The sequence below is a fragment of the Heterobasidion irregulare genome (assembly GCF_000320585.1).
Source record: "Heterobasidion irregulare TC 32-1 unplaced genomic scaffold scaffold_03, whole genome shotgun sequence".
NCBI classification, from domain to species: Eukaryota; Fungi; Basidiomycota; class Agaricomycetes; order Russulales; family Bondarzewiaceae; genus Heterobasidion; species Heterobasidion irregulare.
In genome coordinates, this window is record NW_009258199.1 from 1,648,487 (window position 1) to 1,663,176 (window position 14,690).

A 14,690-nucleotide genomic window follows, 5' to 3' on the forward strand; every position below is an offset into this window, starting at 1 on the left:
GAGGGAGAGGAGGCGCACAGCACGTGGTGACAGGAGGGCCGTGTTGAGATAGGCCACTAGCAACGAACAGACCGCGCTCGCCGTTGGCCCCTCCCGTCGATGTCCCCCACGGCGTTCCCCTCTTTATATATTAACTTATTCCCCTCGCTGTGAGAGCCCCCTCCCCCCGCCCAAATGGCCGCGGTCGGTGCCAACGATCATGTGCGCACGGGGTCGAGCGGCGAGATGAAGGATGGAACAGGTATGGACGCGCCTGTCGCCTTGTTCCCATCAGCGATCTCTCATCCAGCGGGCGGCCCAGCACCGACCCCCCGTCCAAATGCAGTCCGCCCAGACCCCGACTTCCCCCTCTCTTATTATCAGTCAGAGCTCGCGGGCAAGGCGTATGTCCCGGACGTCCGCGCACCTTCGTTCGCACCCCTTGCGTCCCTAGAGCGGACAACAAGCACAACCTCTTCCTCTTCCGCGTACTCCTCCCACTCCTCTTCGCCCCAGAATAGCGAGCTCACCCCAGACACATCGCCGTCCGATCGCGGGAAGCAGCCGCTGCGCGAGCTCGAGCTCAACGTCGACGCGGGGGAGCAGCACAGACGGAGGCCGAGCAACCAGTCGGAAGGCGCAGCAGACAATCGACGCATCGCCGTCGTCCAACTTGACACACCGTCCACGCCGTCGCTTAACAGCAGTCCGTCGGGCCCACCCGGGACTCCCGGTGCGGCCGTCGACACGTTGTTCGAACGTCGCGGCTTGCACTCTCGCTTCCCCGCTCTCGCCCTCGTCGCGCCCTCCGACGCGCCCTTCCTCTCCGCCCCACACCTCTCCCCTCCCTCCTCTGCCCCCGTCGTCGGCACCGCAAGAGCACCAGATAGCGCGCACTCGGGCCTGCGGAGCAGCCCCGCGACAGGCCATCACCGCTCCACCTCAGAGGCTGTGCCCGGACGAGGTAAGGACGGCGTCCACAAAAAAACCTCGTCTCGCGACATCGGCATTGTTGGGACGCGCCGCGCCCCTGGTTTCGCAGGCGCGCCTCCAATGTATCACGATCCTGTACAAGGCCTGAAACCCCCCATATTCCAAACGCCCCAGTCTCGCTCTCCGTCCCCGCACATCTCTCTCGACTCCCCCGTCGACGGCCTTCCGTCGAGCATGCTTCCCTATCCCCACCCCGCCGACGGGCTCTCTTCCTCTTCTGCGCAGATGCCGACCATCGGCGAGAGGGCCATCCCTGGCTTGTCCACCGTGGCCACCAGCGCGTCCCGCCCCAATTCATCCAGCTCCGGACAATTTCGCCACGAAGTCTCCGGTGACCCGGACAAGTCCAGGGCATCGTCCTCCTTGTTATCCCCCTCCACCCACCGACCGTCGTCCTATCTGTATTACCAGCCGGGAGTGCATTCGACCGCAGGCCCACTGCCCCCGCCTCCGAGGGCCATGTTCCAAATCGACGTAAAGGTCCCTCCACCCCCGCGACCGCCCCGCTTGCGATCGCCGTCTCCGACGCGTTCACGAAACGTTTTGAACGAGGCCGCGGCCTCGTCTGTCTCTGTCATCTTGGCCTCTAAATCGTCTGTGGCTTCACTGAAGCACCTCGACTCGGCCAAGACAGCCGAGTCGTCACGGCTTCCTGTCGGAGACGTGACGAACACGCCAGGGTGAGTTGGTCATCTCGCCTACTCTTTGCAATCCTCGTTTGATGACACCACGTGTGTTCAGTGCGAACGGTGCAGTCGAGGACGTATTCAATCGATCATCTAACCATGTCCGCGAAGGTGCTTTCGCCCCCTCCCGATTCGTCCTGCACCCCGGGCCTCCGTCATTGCAGGCGTCTCCAAAACCTTCTCCAAAGTCATCCACGACGTCCTTGTTGGGCGTGGTGCAGTCCGCGACCGACTCTCTTCGTCTAGTCAGCAGCACGCCTGAGATCGTCGAGTCCCCTCCATCCGCCGTTGACGACCCGCGTGGCGCGGATGCCGTCTTCGGAAGACGGCTGGGGTCTGAAATCGAGCGGTTCGATAGCTGGGTCAACCTCCACCCATTGCCTTCCGACAGTACGCGCGCGTCTTCTGATTCGTCGAGCGGCCGACCGTCTTCCGAAGCGGAGTCTCTATCACCTCGGCCATCAAGCCTGCCTAAATCTCCCAAGGGGAAGAAGGAAGGTTCGGCGAATCCCTTGCGGGGCACACTGACCAACTTGAAGCGCTTCTCGTCGCTACCCCGCACGCCCTCCGTCATCTCGAGCCGGCTGTCGAACGGCAGTCGATCCTCCCGAACGCCTTCGCCCGCGCGACCTCCCCCGCAGCCCAGGATACGTTCGAACTGGCCCGCGTCGATGTCGTGTGCGGACGTGCTGGTGAAGCGCAGCTCGCTGGAGCGGGCTGTTGCTTATGCTTACAAGATCAACGACCTGTCGATGTACGACTGTGGCCTGGGCGAGTGGATCCAGGCCACGAAGCAGAAAGGTAAGCCGCCGAGTCAGCGTCGTCGTCGGCATCATTCCCAGAGCCTCACGCGCGCGCACCAGCCAACCCGCGAACCGCGAGTCGCATCACGTCGCCGGGCGCAGCGGGGCCGACTGCGAGACCGATGTCTGTCCAGCCCCGCCACATCTCCAACGGGTCCATCTCGTCAGAAGCGACGTTCCCGCTCCGCCCAGACGCATACACGGCCACCGACCTCTCGCCACGCCCGTCGGACACGGTGCCCTCCCCGAGCGGACCTCCGCCGGCACTGCCCTACCCGGCGCTGGCGCAGGCGAGCAGCCACCGCCTTTCTGTGACGTCACCGAGGATGCGCACGCATCCGCTTCCGGGCAGCAAGTCGACCGGCGGCTTCTTCTCCTCCATCGGGCGCAACTACAGCCTCAAGAAGGAGAAGACCCTCGCCCAGACCAGGCCAAACCCCAACCCCAACCCGAACCCCAACCCCCGACCGATCGTCATCGTCGACACGCCCTCCCTCCCGGGCGGCCCTCGCGCGCCCCCCGGCCGCATGCACCGCTCCCAGACCCTCACCCTCTCCGCCGCCGTCTCGGACGCCCCCCCGGCCTCCGCCCTCAACCGCCGCCGGAGCAACACCATCCGCCGGCCCTCCTTCCTCAACCGCGCCGGCACTGCGTCCGAGTCCGACCACGTCGACCCGGAATTTGCGCGCCAGGTCGACAAACTCGCCGACCTGCTGCCCCAGGCGGACCGCGATGTTCTCGCCGGCTATCTCCGTCGAGCGGGGCAGGACATCCTCGCCATCGGACAGTACCTGGAGGACGAGAAGAACGGGACTTTGCGGCGTGACTGACTCCCCGCGCACCACGTTCGACCCTGTCGTTGCTTTCCCTAGACCCCTTTTGCATTGCTTTTTTTTTTTTTTTGCACGCCCGGACGATCCCGCTCATTCTCACTCAAATATGCTTGCACCTGTCTGTACTGTACTGTCTTTGCATCTGTCTTGCACGCTGTGTACGCCTAACGCTGCACGTAATATGTTTACTACACGAACGCTCTTTTTATTGCTCAAGTTGGCTTCACCAGAGAGCACGAGCGACATGATGGAGCACGATAACGATTACGCGTACAGAGATATAAAAAAACATGCTGAGATGATGACCTTCACTACCTAGGGATGTTAACACCTGCTGGTTTGAACCCACGTCTCTTGCCCGACGATGCTGGAGGTAATGACGATCAGAGCTCATGAATGGCCATGCATAGCCGAGACCTTTACCTTGCTGAGTTGGGTAACTCGTGCGGCCGGCGTTGGTCCATTGCCCCTCTCGAGGATTCATTCGCATCTGCGTTCGATTTCCACCGCCGCCAAGGAGATGCTCCACCTCCTGTACACTGTCCGACCGCTCAGATATGGTTCCGGTGCGCAACGGACGATCGCCTTGAACAAACTGCTGACGGCGCTGTCCGCCACGTTCTTGGAATTGCTGAGGTTGGTGCCAGAGCTGCTGGAATGCTCCACTGGTTCGGTTGATGATCGGAGTCCTCTGGATCTGGATTATAGTGATAATTAAAACGGGATACCGAACTCGAGGTGAAAGTACTGACCCCGTTGGCCTCCATTCCCCCCACGACAGCGCTAAGATCAACGTTGGCCATTGCGCCGTTGTGCACGAATGGACCTCCAGGGCGCGATTCTCGGTTGTCACCCTCGACTGATCCTCGGTCCATAAGAGGATTCAGAACCCCTCCGAGATTCATACCAGAGTTGTTCCCAACAGTGTTGGGCGCCAGTAGTGCTTTTCTTTTGATTTTGTCATATTGTGCCTACCGCGACCGTAAGCTGAGCAGGGCTGCTCTGTCATGACGATCGCAAATTTACCTTTAGTTTCTGATATTCCTTGTCTCTTTCCCTGGTAGCGTCTTGGAGCTCCCTAGTCTTCCGCCGTTCTAGTTCGAGGTCATGCTCGAGTTCTGCATTGATTTTAGTTTTACAAGGGTGCAGAATGATAATTTCAACCCCAGCGAACCTGAAATTTTGCTGCCCAACAGATTTATTTCTCCATTCGCTGACCGCACAACGCACATCAGATCAACCCGTGAAGACGAGATATGAACTCACCTTCTCTCACAACATTGTCGATCTGCTTTTGTAGCTGGGCATTCTTGTCGTTGATGTTGCGGAGCACTGCTTGTTGAAAGGAGCTGGTGAGTGCTATCAGGCTGAGAGCATTCATTGTCCATGAACGACGTAATCACTTCTCTTGATATATCTGGTATTGCCAGAACGATATGGCCCTGCGAACCAGCTGAGATGGATAGTGATTCCAGCATAAGAGAGCCAAACCGGCTGCATATCTCGAGAACTGTCGCGGGATTCAATCCTGAGAGAACCGACTATGTCCCAAATGAGCAACGAAGTAGCGGAAGGGCGCATATACTCACAGTTTTGTAGTCATTTGACGGATGCAATGAGCATACCTGTGACCCGCAGAAAGTCAAAGGCATGTTGGCAACATCAATCATGATACAAACTGACCACAACATCGTCACTAAGCAAAATGTCAACGATAGAGCGACTCCACAACAACAAGTGAGATCCTGCACTTACGGTTCGGTCAAAGACGTCTCGCACGCTAATGGCTCATGTAAATGTTAGTAGAGGTAATCGAGAACGGTGCTTGCCGGGGCAGAGTCTTGCGGCACTGAAGAGCTCATTGGCACAGTCAACTAGTACAGGACAATGTTCAAAGTTAGGCCCCTACTGGGCCTTAGAAATATTGAGCACACCACAGAATATATGTGAACCTTGAAAGCAGAAAGAATGAGCTTGGTACGGCAATGAGATAGCGATGACATTACAGGTCGTCTAATACACTCCACCCATTACAGAGTTGGCGTCCAAAACCCCATGCGTATATTCAGAGATGTGCTCACAACCACGGCTTTATCGATCAACGCCCTTCGACAAGTGAGACGATTGCATTTGAGGTCATTATCCATCTCGACGCACGTTGTGGGCGATGGAAGGGAAGTTACCTTGTACAAAGCTGGACAAATTTTGGAGTCGTGGACGCGTCCGATCACGTGGACCATGGAACTGCAAAAAAAAAAATCGTATAGCAGCAGACGATAGTAGGAGACAAACGATGGTCGATCAGTAGGTAAACAGTCCGAGGAGCGAACAAGCGAACGTGGGCAAGTAGACTATATAGTACAAGTCCTTGACAGCTAATAACAACAGCTTTATAAGATGATCAAATGTGGAGATAATTATGAATGAGGCTGAGTAGCAGCCTACCGTATATCAAGTAAATGGTTCAATATTCAGATGCCCAGAGATAAGATAAAATTGTTCATGGTTTCCATACGGATGTCCGAGCAGGAGAAGTTTGAAGGGATGATGGTGACCTTCCTAATGGCCGAGAGGGCGTGGTAGGGCGCAGGCCAGCCTCAGCAGCGACGTCTGCACGTCTGATGAACTGCAAAGGAGTCAATGGCGAGGAATTCACCGAGGAGGTCGACTTCATAGACTGGGGGCTTCTTCCGTTCGCCGATGACAAGGTAAATAACGATATCCCTGTTGGTTCTGGAGTGCGCGGTGCTTGTGGTGGCGTCGTGATGATCTCTGGTGCTTCTAATAGAGTGTTAGAGCTGAACCACTTCTCCTCTCTAGATCCTAGTTGCGGTGGTGACTCGTGCATGGGCAAGAGATGAAACAAATCAGAAAAATGCGTCCTGATGAATCTTTCGGAGATATTAGCAAGGGCGTAAGGCGCGAAAAATGAATGACAAGACGTACTTTGATAACTCCACCCACCCACCTCCCACTCGCACCATGACCGTCTGGGACCGCAGGATACGACAGAAACACAACTTCGCATCTTCTCCACCAATCCAGTATTTACCGCTCTGGTCGCGCCAACCGTCTTCTGCGACTTGGATATTGATGTCCACCGGCAAGCTGTTAACAATGTCTCCCACTGCAACATCTAGTTTGTTCTTGGGGTTCGCTACGTATGGTATCTTCCGAGTCTGTAGAGCCTTGCTTTGTACCATTGGACTTCTTGGTAAGTTTGGGAATGACAGCCTAGGCGCACGACTCCACGTGGAGTGAGTTTGTGAATTGGTAGATCGGGGAGCGAAGGAGCGAGAAGTGGAAGAGGCATCCGACAAGGCAGGTGAAGCCATGCGCGAAGATTGGCCAGTTTGCGCGCGCGGACGTGTTGTGATCATGGATTTACGAGGAGGCTGTGGCTTGGCAGGAGGCAATGGTTTAGTGGGCGGCGAAGTCAGACTGCCAGTGCGCTGACGTGAAGCAAAAGTCGATTGGAATAATCGAGAATTTGATGTCGCGGGGGAGAATGATTCAGAGACAGAGCGATTTGTGGATGCAACGGACATTCTGCTTGAGGCTCTAGATTGACTTGTCTCTGTAGTAGATACGACCCGTCGTGTGGTTGGAGGGGGTCGGGTGGGTGTAGGGGCTGTGAGACGTGGTCGACCACGAAGGGGAGCAGGAGATCCCATAGACAAAGTGGAGAAATGATTAGTCTTCTTCTGGGGAGCTGGACGATAACCACCGATGGACGCCCTGCTATTTCGCCCATTACTCATGATGCTGCTCGGTCGGGATTTCCTACCATCGAGCATGTCGGAGGCCATAGATTCGAGCTCATTCCAAGTCTGCATGATCCGCTTCTGCTCTGATGACGCCCTTACATCGTCAGCGATTCCAGAGAACTGTCGGCTCGTATCATCAATCAGATCACGAGAATAAGATATCCGCGAGCCCAACTGCTCTTCGGGTGGAAGAGAAGTTTGGGATGCATGCGCTGAGGCAAGAGGGCCGACTGGAGGAGCAGGATAACTGTCGATGTGTTCGAGGAGATCGCTTAGGCACGCGTCACAGTCTTGCACAGCTTGAGCAAATAGTGAAAGCTTTTGTATCCGCTGTAGCATTGGTTTCGAATCGTTGACTTCACTCCTGAGGGATCGCAGTTCAAGATCGACAGACTGAGCAGAAACGCTAGCGGGTAGGGTCGCCATTTCGGAAATTACTGCGAATAGACCAGAAGAAAGCGTCGCGTATTGAGCTGGCGAAGGAAGAGCATCTGCAGAAGCTGAAGGCCTAGCAGCCCCATTTATGTTCAAGGAGCGGAGACGTTTCCGAAGTGCATGTATCCGCTTCTGCAACTCAGCAGACTCTTGGTCAAGTTCATCGACCACAGACAATTGCGCAACTCGCAGACCAAAGATCTCTGTGGTTGGCATCAGTCATAAGGTCAACACGAATCGAATCAGACTCACCTGCTACAGGAGTCTCTGTCAAAAGTTTTGGTTGCTCTCGCGCTTCCGCCTGAAGCTGTACAGCGGCCAGCCTGTCAACTTCGCGCCTGGCATCAGCTTTCGCCCGCTCCGACTTCTCTAGTTGCTCAGCTTCCACCCTCTCATGCTCCAATCTGGCTTGCTCCTCTGCTTTTCGACGTTCAAATTCAAGCCTCGCCTCTTCTTCTGCCTCCAACCGCTCTTTCTCAATTCTGGCCAGCTCCTCCACCTCTAGTCTTTCACGTTCCAGCCGCTCCTCCACCTCCACTCTCTCTCTTTCCAAAGCCGCCCGTTCCTCCGCTAGCCTCTCTTCTTCCATTCTCCTGGCTTGTTCTTCCGCCTCCAACCGTTCGCGTTCCAATCTAGCAGCCTCCTCCTTTTGGAGACGCTCCTGCTCTTCTCGCAACCGTTGCTCTGCAGATATTCGCTCGTGCTCTATCCTCTGACGTTCTGATATTCGAGACTTCAACGATGCCACATCCTGTAGCCACGAGCTATACTTAAGTTCTGCATCGCCAAGGCTCTGATTCCGAGCTGAATACAGAGCGGTGAAAGATGCGTCCTGGTTGTCGGCCATACTCTTCATTTCGTGAAGTGTTATACGGATGTCAGAGAATGCTCGAGTCATCTCAGACTCGTGACGAGTTGAGAATTGTTCTGTCTCTGTCATCAAGGACTCCAATTGTCCTAACATATTAGATGACTCGGCAGATGACGCAAGTGAATTTTGAAGAGGAGTAAGGCCTTCAAACGCCTGGCGTATAGAGTCGAGGAGAGAAGCCAACTGAATATCAACATCTCTGGCTTTTTGAGCCAAACGCAGAAATTTGACCCTTCTTTCCATAGACAACACGTCGTTCATCAGACTCAACGCGAAGGCGTTAGAGTCGGTGCGAACGGCATCGTCCACCGTCGAGAGGTCAAAGGGCAATTCAATGGACGATGAGTGATTGAACGACTCTAGAGACAAGTCTCCACCAGACGAGAAGCGTCTCTTCACTGGGTGAAGACCCTGAGCGGAGGAGAAGCCTGTGGAGACGAAGAGCACGCGAGTGGGAAGATCATCTACGAATGCTTGAACAGAGCCCGCGAGTTCGACGACTTCGGACTCAAGAGTCGCAGGTGCCTCAGGAAGTACATCGTCCGAAGTTGTTGCATTTAGAACGCTGTTAGAAGCTGCCTCCAATCTTTCCTTGATGTCCTCTAAGCGAACTTGTAGGGCCTGCATCTGATCTGAAACGTCAGCCATGATAGAGGCCTGGCTATAGATGCTCTCCCCCAATCGGATCATCTGTTTGACTTGGTCCAAGACGATAGATAGCCCGTCACAGCGTTGAGCCATATAATTTTGTAGGTCGGGTTGCAGGGAAGGGGAGAATGAGTGAAAAGCTGAGATGACCTGCTGAGTTAGCCTGGATTCTAGATGTTGCAAACGGTCCGTGAATTGCAGTGGGGAAGGTGCAGCAGGCAAGGGTGGCATCGGACTTTCAGGAGTTAGGAGAGCAGCATTCGAAGACAATGTTCGTGATCGCCATCGACGCTGTTCCATTGCCTCGCCTACATCATTTCGAACGATGTCCAGTTCCCGAAGTATTGAGGTGGCTGGGATCCAAACTTTTCTGATCTCTCGTAGGAGGTTGACATTGGCGACAACACCGTCGCGAGCCACGCGCGCATTCTGTTTCCTGGATGCCAGTCGTTCGATGATGGATATAGAGTTAGCTTTGAACGTGGGATCCATGTGGAACTGGTCAGCTGAAAGCAAAGCAGTTTGAGCCTTCGGTAAAACCGTTTCGGCGTGTCGGTCTGCTTGCTCCAATTCATGAAGGATAGAGGGTAGTAGCGCCAAGTATGCATTGTGTCGTGTCAGGTCAAGACAAGCATCCGAACTCAAGTCAACAGGACTACCATCGCCATCAGGATTGGGGACGCCATGCTGGAGTTGAAAGACAATCGACTCGTATAGTGACCCTAGATCACTGGCCGACGAGCAAAGGACTTCGACTTGCCCTACAGCTTCGAAGAATGCATGATATTCCTGAGCACCCTTCTCGACTTGTTCGGCTAACGCAGTAGCAGCAGACAAATCTGACGAAAGTTGTTGCGAGATCTCTTCATTCGTGATAGTTTGATCAGGAAAGAGATGATGAGTTGGTCGAGGGAAGATGCTCGCAGGCGATGCTGGATTTTCTCTTGCACTAAGCCTTTTCATAATGGCACCTGCTCGAGAGGTATAGGCGGTATCCTGGCGTGCTGATGGGTGACTCAGCTTCGCGGTCTCAATCTCTTCAAACAGAGTTTGAGCGGCAGCTTGATCTTTTGCCGTTTCGACAAACAACTCATCAGCCCTGTGAACTTCATCAGCACACAGGAGCATGGGCCACATAGAGAGGATGACAGCACTTTCTCCATTGCGTGACTACGCTCATAACAAACTTTCCTACGTTTTCCATCTCATTGATCCCTTGGTCTTCCAACTTGTCCTGCTCGTCGAGCAGCTCGTCCGGGACGGGCTTCCGACTGTGGTCTATGAGCCTATCCAAAGCCTTTCCTGCTGCAGAGATTTTGCCGTGACGAAGAGCTGATATCCGACTGGCAAACGTAGCTGCATCTCTAGACAAGGCTTCCGCTATTTTGAACCGAGCGGCACGAGAGAAACCGGGAGATGATGTAACTGAAGCGTCCGAGGTAGTGGACATAATAGAACCTCGGCGCGAAGAAGCTTCTTCCTGTAGGTTCGTGATGTCATACACTGCTGATGACCATCTAGCCCGGGTGGCGAGGAAGGCTTTCAAGTCGACGAGGATACTTCGTCGGTCTGCCCAAGCAGCTCGACGTTGTTCCTCCCAAGTAAGTCGGACACCGAGGAGGTCTAAATTTTCGGACCTGCCTCGAAGTAGATGCAGGAGCTTGTCAAATTCGTAGATGGTTGTCAAGGTCAGCTCGATGAGGTCCGTATCCTCCGGGGAGAGATTGCGCTGGGCTGTAGCTGCGATGATAGAGTGGATTCAAGACAGGAGTGACAGGGTTGTAGCCGCTGGCACTCACCCTTCGTGAATTGCTTGAACTTTTTGAGTTCCCCAGAATCAAAAGCCTCCGTCTCCTTCTCTATTTTGTCGTGTTCAACGAGCCATTCGTTGAGCTCCTCACGAGTGGGCAATCCTGGGACGACATCAGCCGATATGCGTACGGCATCAAGACCAGCGAACAATTCTATTGGCGGCATGTTTCCTAGGAACTATGATTGCAGTTTGTTACAATCAGTTTGAAGGGGTATGTGTGAAGTACGGAAACCTCACTTTGATTTTGTCCACTATCCATTCCTTCCTCTCACTGAATGCCTGAAGTTCGATGACCTCGTGTGACTCGAGTTCGCCGTGTTCGGCATGCCCTTGCAGATGTTCCGAGCCTTGTCTAATCGAGCCATGTGGTATTTTGGACTTGATGATAGATTCGAGAGAGCTGTAATCCATTCCGTCGAGCGTACCAGCCGGCTCGGCGTCTATGGGGAGTATGGTTTTCGTCTCTGAGTCGCCCATAGTCCTGAAAGTATTGGTGCAAGACGCTCGAACGAGGGGTTCGAGGGTTGAGAATATTTAAGCAAGAACGGGGGGCATATCCGCTGGCGGAGAGATGGTCGTGACAGAAGGCAGAAGGGGCGCTGGTACAACGAGGTCTCCCAACTCGAGACTCACGCGTCAATCGAGACATCCCTGCTGACTCAGCCCCACCATGGCCATTCCTGCGGTCTCACAGGCGAACTTCTCTGGTGTACACAAATGTTCGATGCTAGCGGTTACAATAAAAATACACGAGGCCGTTCCATCAGTCTACTTCCGTTCCTGCAAGCATTCATCCCTTCAAGCTTGCCTTCGCCTTAGAACTTGGTAATGAGACATCGCTGAGCGTGTCAGGATTCAGAATATTTGCTTGCCTGTGCATGATGCGTGTCAGAGACTGGATTCTCCAATCTTTCAAATCGCAAGGCAAGGTGGCGAAGCCGTTCAATTCCCCGGGTATCCCCCTTATCCACGAAGCCTCGTTGCATGTCAGTCTCTTGCATGAACGCCGCGACATCAGCAAGCGAAGGTCCAAGCTCTCGCAATGGAAGAAGCTGCGATCTTCGGATACAGGAATCCAGTTCTCAGATCAGTTTCACATAGATGTAATGGCTACACACCGGATGCGCTCGTTGGAGGCGGCAAGCTCGTGCACACTAACTTCCAGCTCTGCTGTCTTTGCCGTGTGAGATGATTTCAGTCTATGAACATCCGCATGCAACCTCCCAGCACCGCGCCGCGTGTCCTGAAGCATGTCCTGAAGCTTGGTATGCTCCGCCTTCCTAACAGATAGCTCCAGAAGTGTTATTTCGAGCTCTTTCTGCAGAGCATGCGTTGTAGCCGCTATGCCATCTAGCTTCCGATGCAAACCCGCCAATTGCCTTCTCAGGGCGAAGAAAGGGATCAATGTGACGGGGAGCGCTAGTGCAGTGAAGATGACCAAGCGAGTCTCTAGAGGAAGCGATGCAGAAGAAGCGCTGTATGGATTATATCTGGTGTTGTTGGGTTTGGTCTGAGAATGGTCAGTACTACCTGAGGGCTCCATGGATCCACGGAGAGTTGAAGGGGGCTAATCTGGAACAACACAGGCCGCGTTGAGCCAAGTCAGTATCACATGACCACGGACTATTGCGAACAAGTTCATAGCCAGGATTCTCAGGGAATACTAGGAGGGCACTATACGCTATGATCGTGCAATGTACATAGATGATGTTTCATTATTCATCTTTTGGTGGTTTACCGCCTTTGGTCAGACTCATGATCTCCTCCATAGCATCCTAATGCGGTGATTGAGAAGGCGAAACGGACAGCCAGGTCTGCACGCACCTGTGAGTTCATATCAATGCCAGCCTTCTTTAACTCTACCATCACACTTTTCACCCCCTTTATAAACTTCCGATTTGTCGCCAGTCGGAACATCTGCATGTTAGATGGTGGAGTTGTCGACATGATATCAATGCCTAGCCGTCATCCATACGTCAACACGAAGCACATGAATACATAGTCAGGTAATAGGCACCTTGTTCTTTCACTAGATTTGCAAGGTCAGAAAGGGCCTTCAGTGCTTCTGGTTTGTCCGCAAGCTTCTTGAAGAGTTCTGTGTGCTTTATGTTGTTCAGGAAGTCGGATGGTAGCTCTGCAGCCTGCCGTCGAGGCGTTGCAGACAAAAAACGGATCGGCACAGCAGACACTGGCTGCCGAAGCCTCCTTGTAGATGCAGCACGGAACGCAACACGCAGAGAATGTGACCCAAACATATTGATGAGAGGCTGATTCTAAGACTCAGAAGGTGGACTCCAGAAAGTAAGCGTGGGAACCGGTGCGCCTGTGAGGCGCGTCGCGTCGCGTCGTTTGACCTCCTCTCCACATGCACGACTACAACACTCGCACTGTGAATCCTACGACACGGATATGGATGACGACTACTATTCCATAGAATCCATTCTTGCAGAGAACCAGGTATGGACGAAGGCTTTCCTCGTCTCGACCTATGCTCACGTGGCTTTAGAAAGTTCAGTGTACTTTCAAAGTGGACATCCCGGACATGGGGCATCTTGATGGTGGCAAGGAACGGGATGTAAGTTGCACGTCTCTGGATACAACGATTGTACCATCATGAATATAAGAACTCATTCTGTTCGGTCGTAACAGATTAAGGCACAGAGCAAGATTCAACTTCCACTGTGGATGGCTTATATCCTCATCTATTCGTGAGTCCACGGAAAAGGCATAACCTTCCCATAGCACGTTCATACCTTTATTCAGTGACTACGCGGATTTTACAATCCCTGCGCCATTCAGCTCGCGCGTTCGGAATGCCCTCAACGCTGAAGCGAAGAGTGTGCGTCTGTCAGGGCTTGTAGGTGCAGGGGGGTTGTGGTATGGATTCGGGAAGATCGTCATGAAGTTGTGAGTCAAACTCGGCCATTTATTGGTGATATGAACTCCCAAGACATCTGAACTTCGGGATAGACTGGACGATGCATCAGCAAGCGAGATGTCAAGTGTGCTTACGAAGGTCAGAAGATCTGTATCCTACTCATGATGAAAATCCTGACCCGTACTAGACGTTTCGAAGTCGCCTTCTAGAAGTGATAGACCAGGCGCAACACTTTGCTGCATTGGGGCCCGCAGGTGGTGGACAGTCAGCCGATGTTGCGCAGACATTTAGAGAAGGGTTGGATGGCACCGAACGAGAATGTGAGTGCCTCGATAAGTCCATTCGCCCTGTCGTCATTGAAAAACATGATTGTTGCAGTGTTTTCGCTCGCGCAGGAAAGTACCAAGCGGACAAAACGATGGTATGAGTCAACCGATCGAGGAAGACGATGAATGAAGATGATGTTGCGGAATGCGGAAGGTATATATTTTGTGACCGTCGACCTCGCAGCCGCGTCAAGTCCGAGTCGCATCTCTATGACTATGACGCTTTCCTATCCTCCAGAGGAGGATTTGTGATGAGAGAAGCACTTTGTAGTTCGTATAAAAACCTATCATGCGTTACGACTTAGTCCACTTGATCGTGTAGAACCCAGTGTTGATTTACGCACCATTTAATGCTGACCCACAGTCCAATTTCTATTGAGATTAATACCAGAAGATGGATGTTTCCTGAAGTGATAACCGCCAAGGAAATGAGGATGAGGAGCAGGGACCCAAGCACGACGTCAAGAATAAGGAGAAAGGTTGGATTCAGAGATGATCCTGGAGTCAAGATGTTTGATATGAATGTGTCATTTTGCGGCGTATCAGGGCTAGACATGACCGGAGATCACAGATGAGGGTAGCTCGATGGCCAGGACCGTTAGTTTATGATAGTCTCCTGTGCTGACTTGAGTCAATTCGGAGCCAACGTTGTCAACAC

General features: G+C 53.5%; 5 protein-coding genes across 5 annotated transcripts; 2 read left to right on the plus strand and 3 right to left on the minus strand.

Moving 5' to 3' along the window:
- Window positions 1-174: 174 nt before the first annotated feature.
- HETIRDRAFT_433152 (uncharacterized protein) lies at window positions 175-3,489 on the plus strand (the record flags this gene model as incomplete). Its single annotated transcript, XM_009545633.1, has 3 exons — window positions 175-1,652; window positions 1,714-2,459; window positions 2,522-3,489. The coding sequence occupies 3 exons, from the start codon at window positions 175-177 to the stop codon at window positions 3,289-3,291; spliced, it is 2,994 nt and encodes a 997-aa protein (XP_009543928.1). The 3' UTR covers window positions 3,292-3,489.
- A 1,036-nt stretch (window positions 3,490-4,525) lies between these two features.
- HETIRDRAFT_46786 (uncharacterized protein) lies at window positions 4,526-5,441 on the minus strand (the record flags this gene model as incomplete). Its single annotated transcript, XM_009544890.1, has 8 exons — window positions 4,526-4,643; window positions 4,698-4,736; window positions 4,786-4,835; window positions 4,884-4,919; window positions 4,978-4,990; window positions 5,050-5,074; window positions 5,115-5,199; window positions 5,376-5,441. The coding sequence occupies 8 exons, from the start codon at window positions 5,439-5,441 to the stop codon at window positions 4,526-4,528; spliced, it is 432 nt and encodes a 143-aa protein (XP_009543185.1).
- Window positions 5,442-5,540: 99 nt separating this feature from the next.
- Window positions 5,541-11,305, minus strand: HETIRDRAFT_433153 (uncharacterized protein; the record flags this gene model as incomplete). The annotated part of the gene is made up of 6 exons (XM_009545634.1): window positions 5,541-6,185; window positions 6,241-7,699; window positions 7,749-10,114; window positions 10,170-10,755; window positions 10,815-11,004; window positions 11,066-11,305. 6 exons carry the CDS (start codon window positions 11,303-11,305, stop codon window positions 5,795-5,797), a joined length of 5,232 nt encoding a protein of 1,743 aa, XP_009543929.1. The 3' UTR covers window positions 5,541-5,794.
- Window positions 11,306-11,745: 440 nt separating this feature from the next.
- On the minus strand, window positions 11,746-12,275 carry HETIRDRAFT_242257 (uncharacterized protein; the record flags this gene model as incomplete). Its single annotated transcript, XM_009545635.1, has 2 exons — window positions 11,746-11,887; window positions 11,947-12,275. Coding segments are annotated over 2 exons (471 nt in total), but the record flags the coding sequence as incomplete, so codon positions are not given.
- A 962-nt stretch (window positions 12,276-13,237) lies between these two features.
- HETIRDRAFT_415948 (uncharacterized protein) lies at window positions 13,238-14,158 on the plus strand (the record flags this gene model as incomplete). Its single annotated transcript, XM_009545636.1, has 7 exons — window positions 13,238-13,285; window positions 13,335-13,403; window positions 13,478-13,536; window positions 13,592-13,735; window positions 13,799-13,844; window positions 13,894-14,026; window positions 14,085-14,158. 7 exons carry the CDS (start codon window positions 13,238-13,240, stop codon window positions 14,156-14,158), a joined length of 573 nt encoding a protein of 190 aa, XP_009543931.1.
- Between the last annotated feature and the right edge of the window lie 532 nt (window positions 14,159-14,690).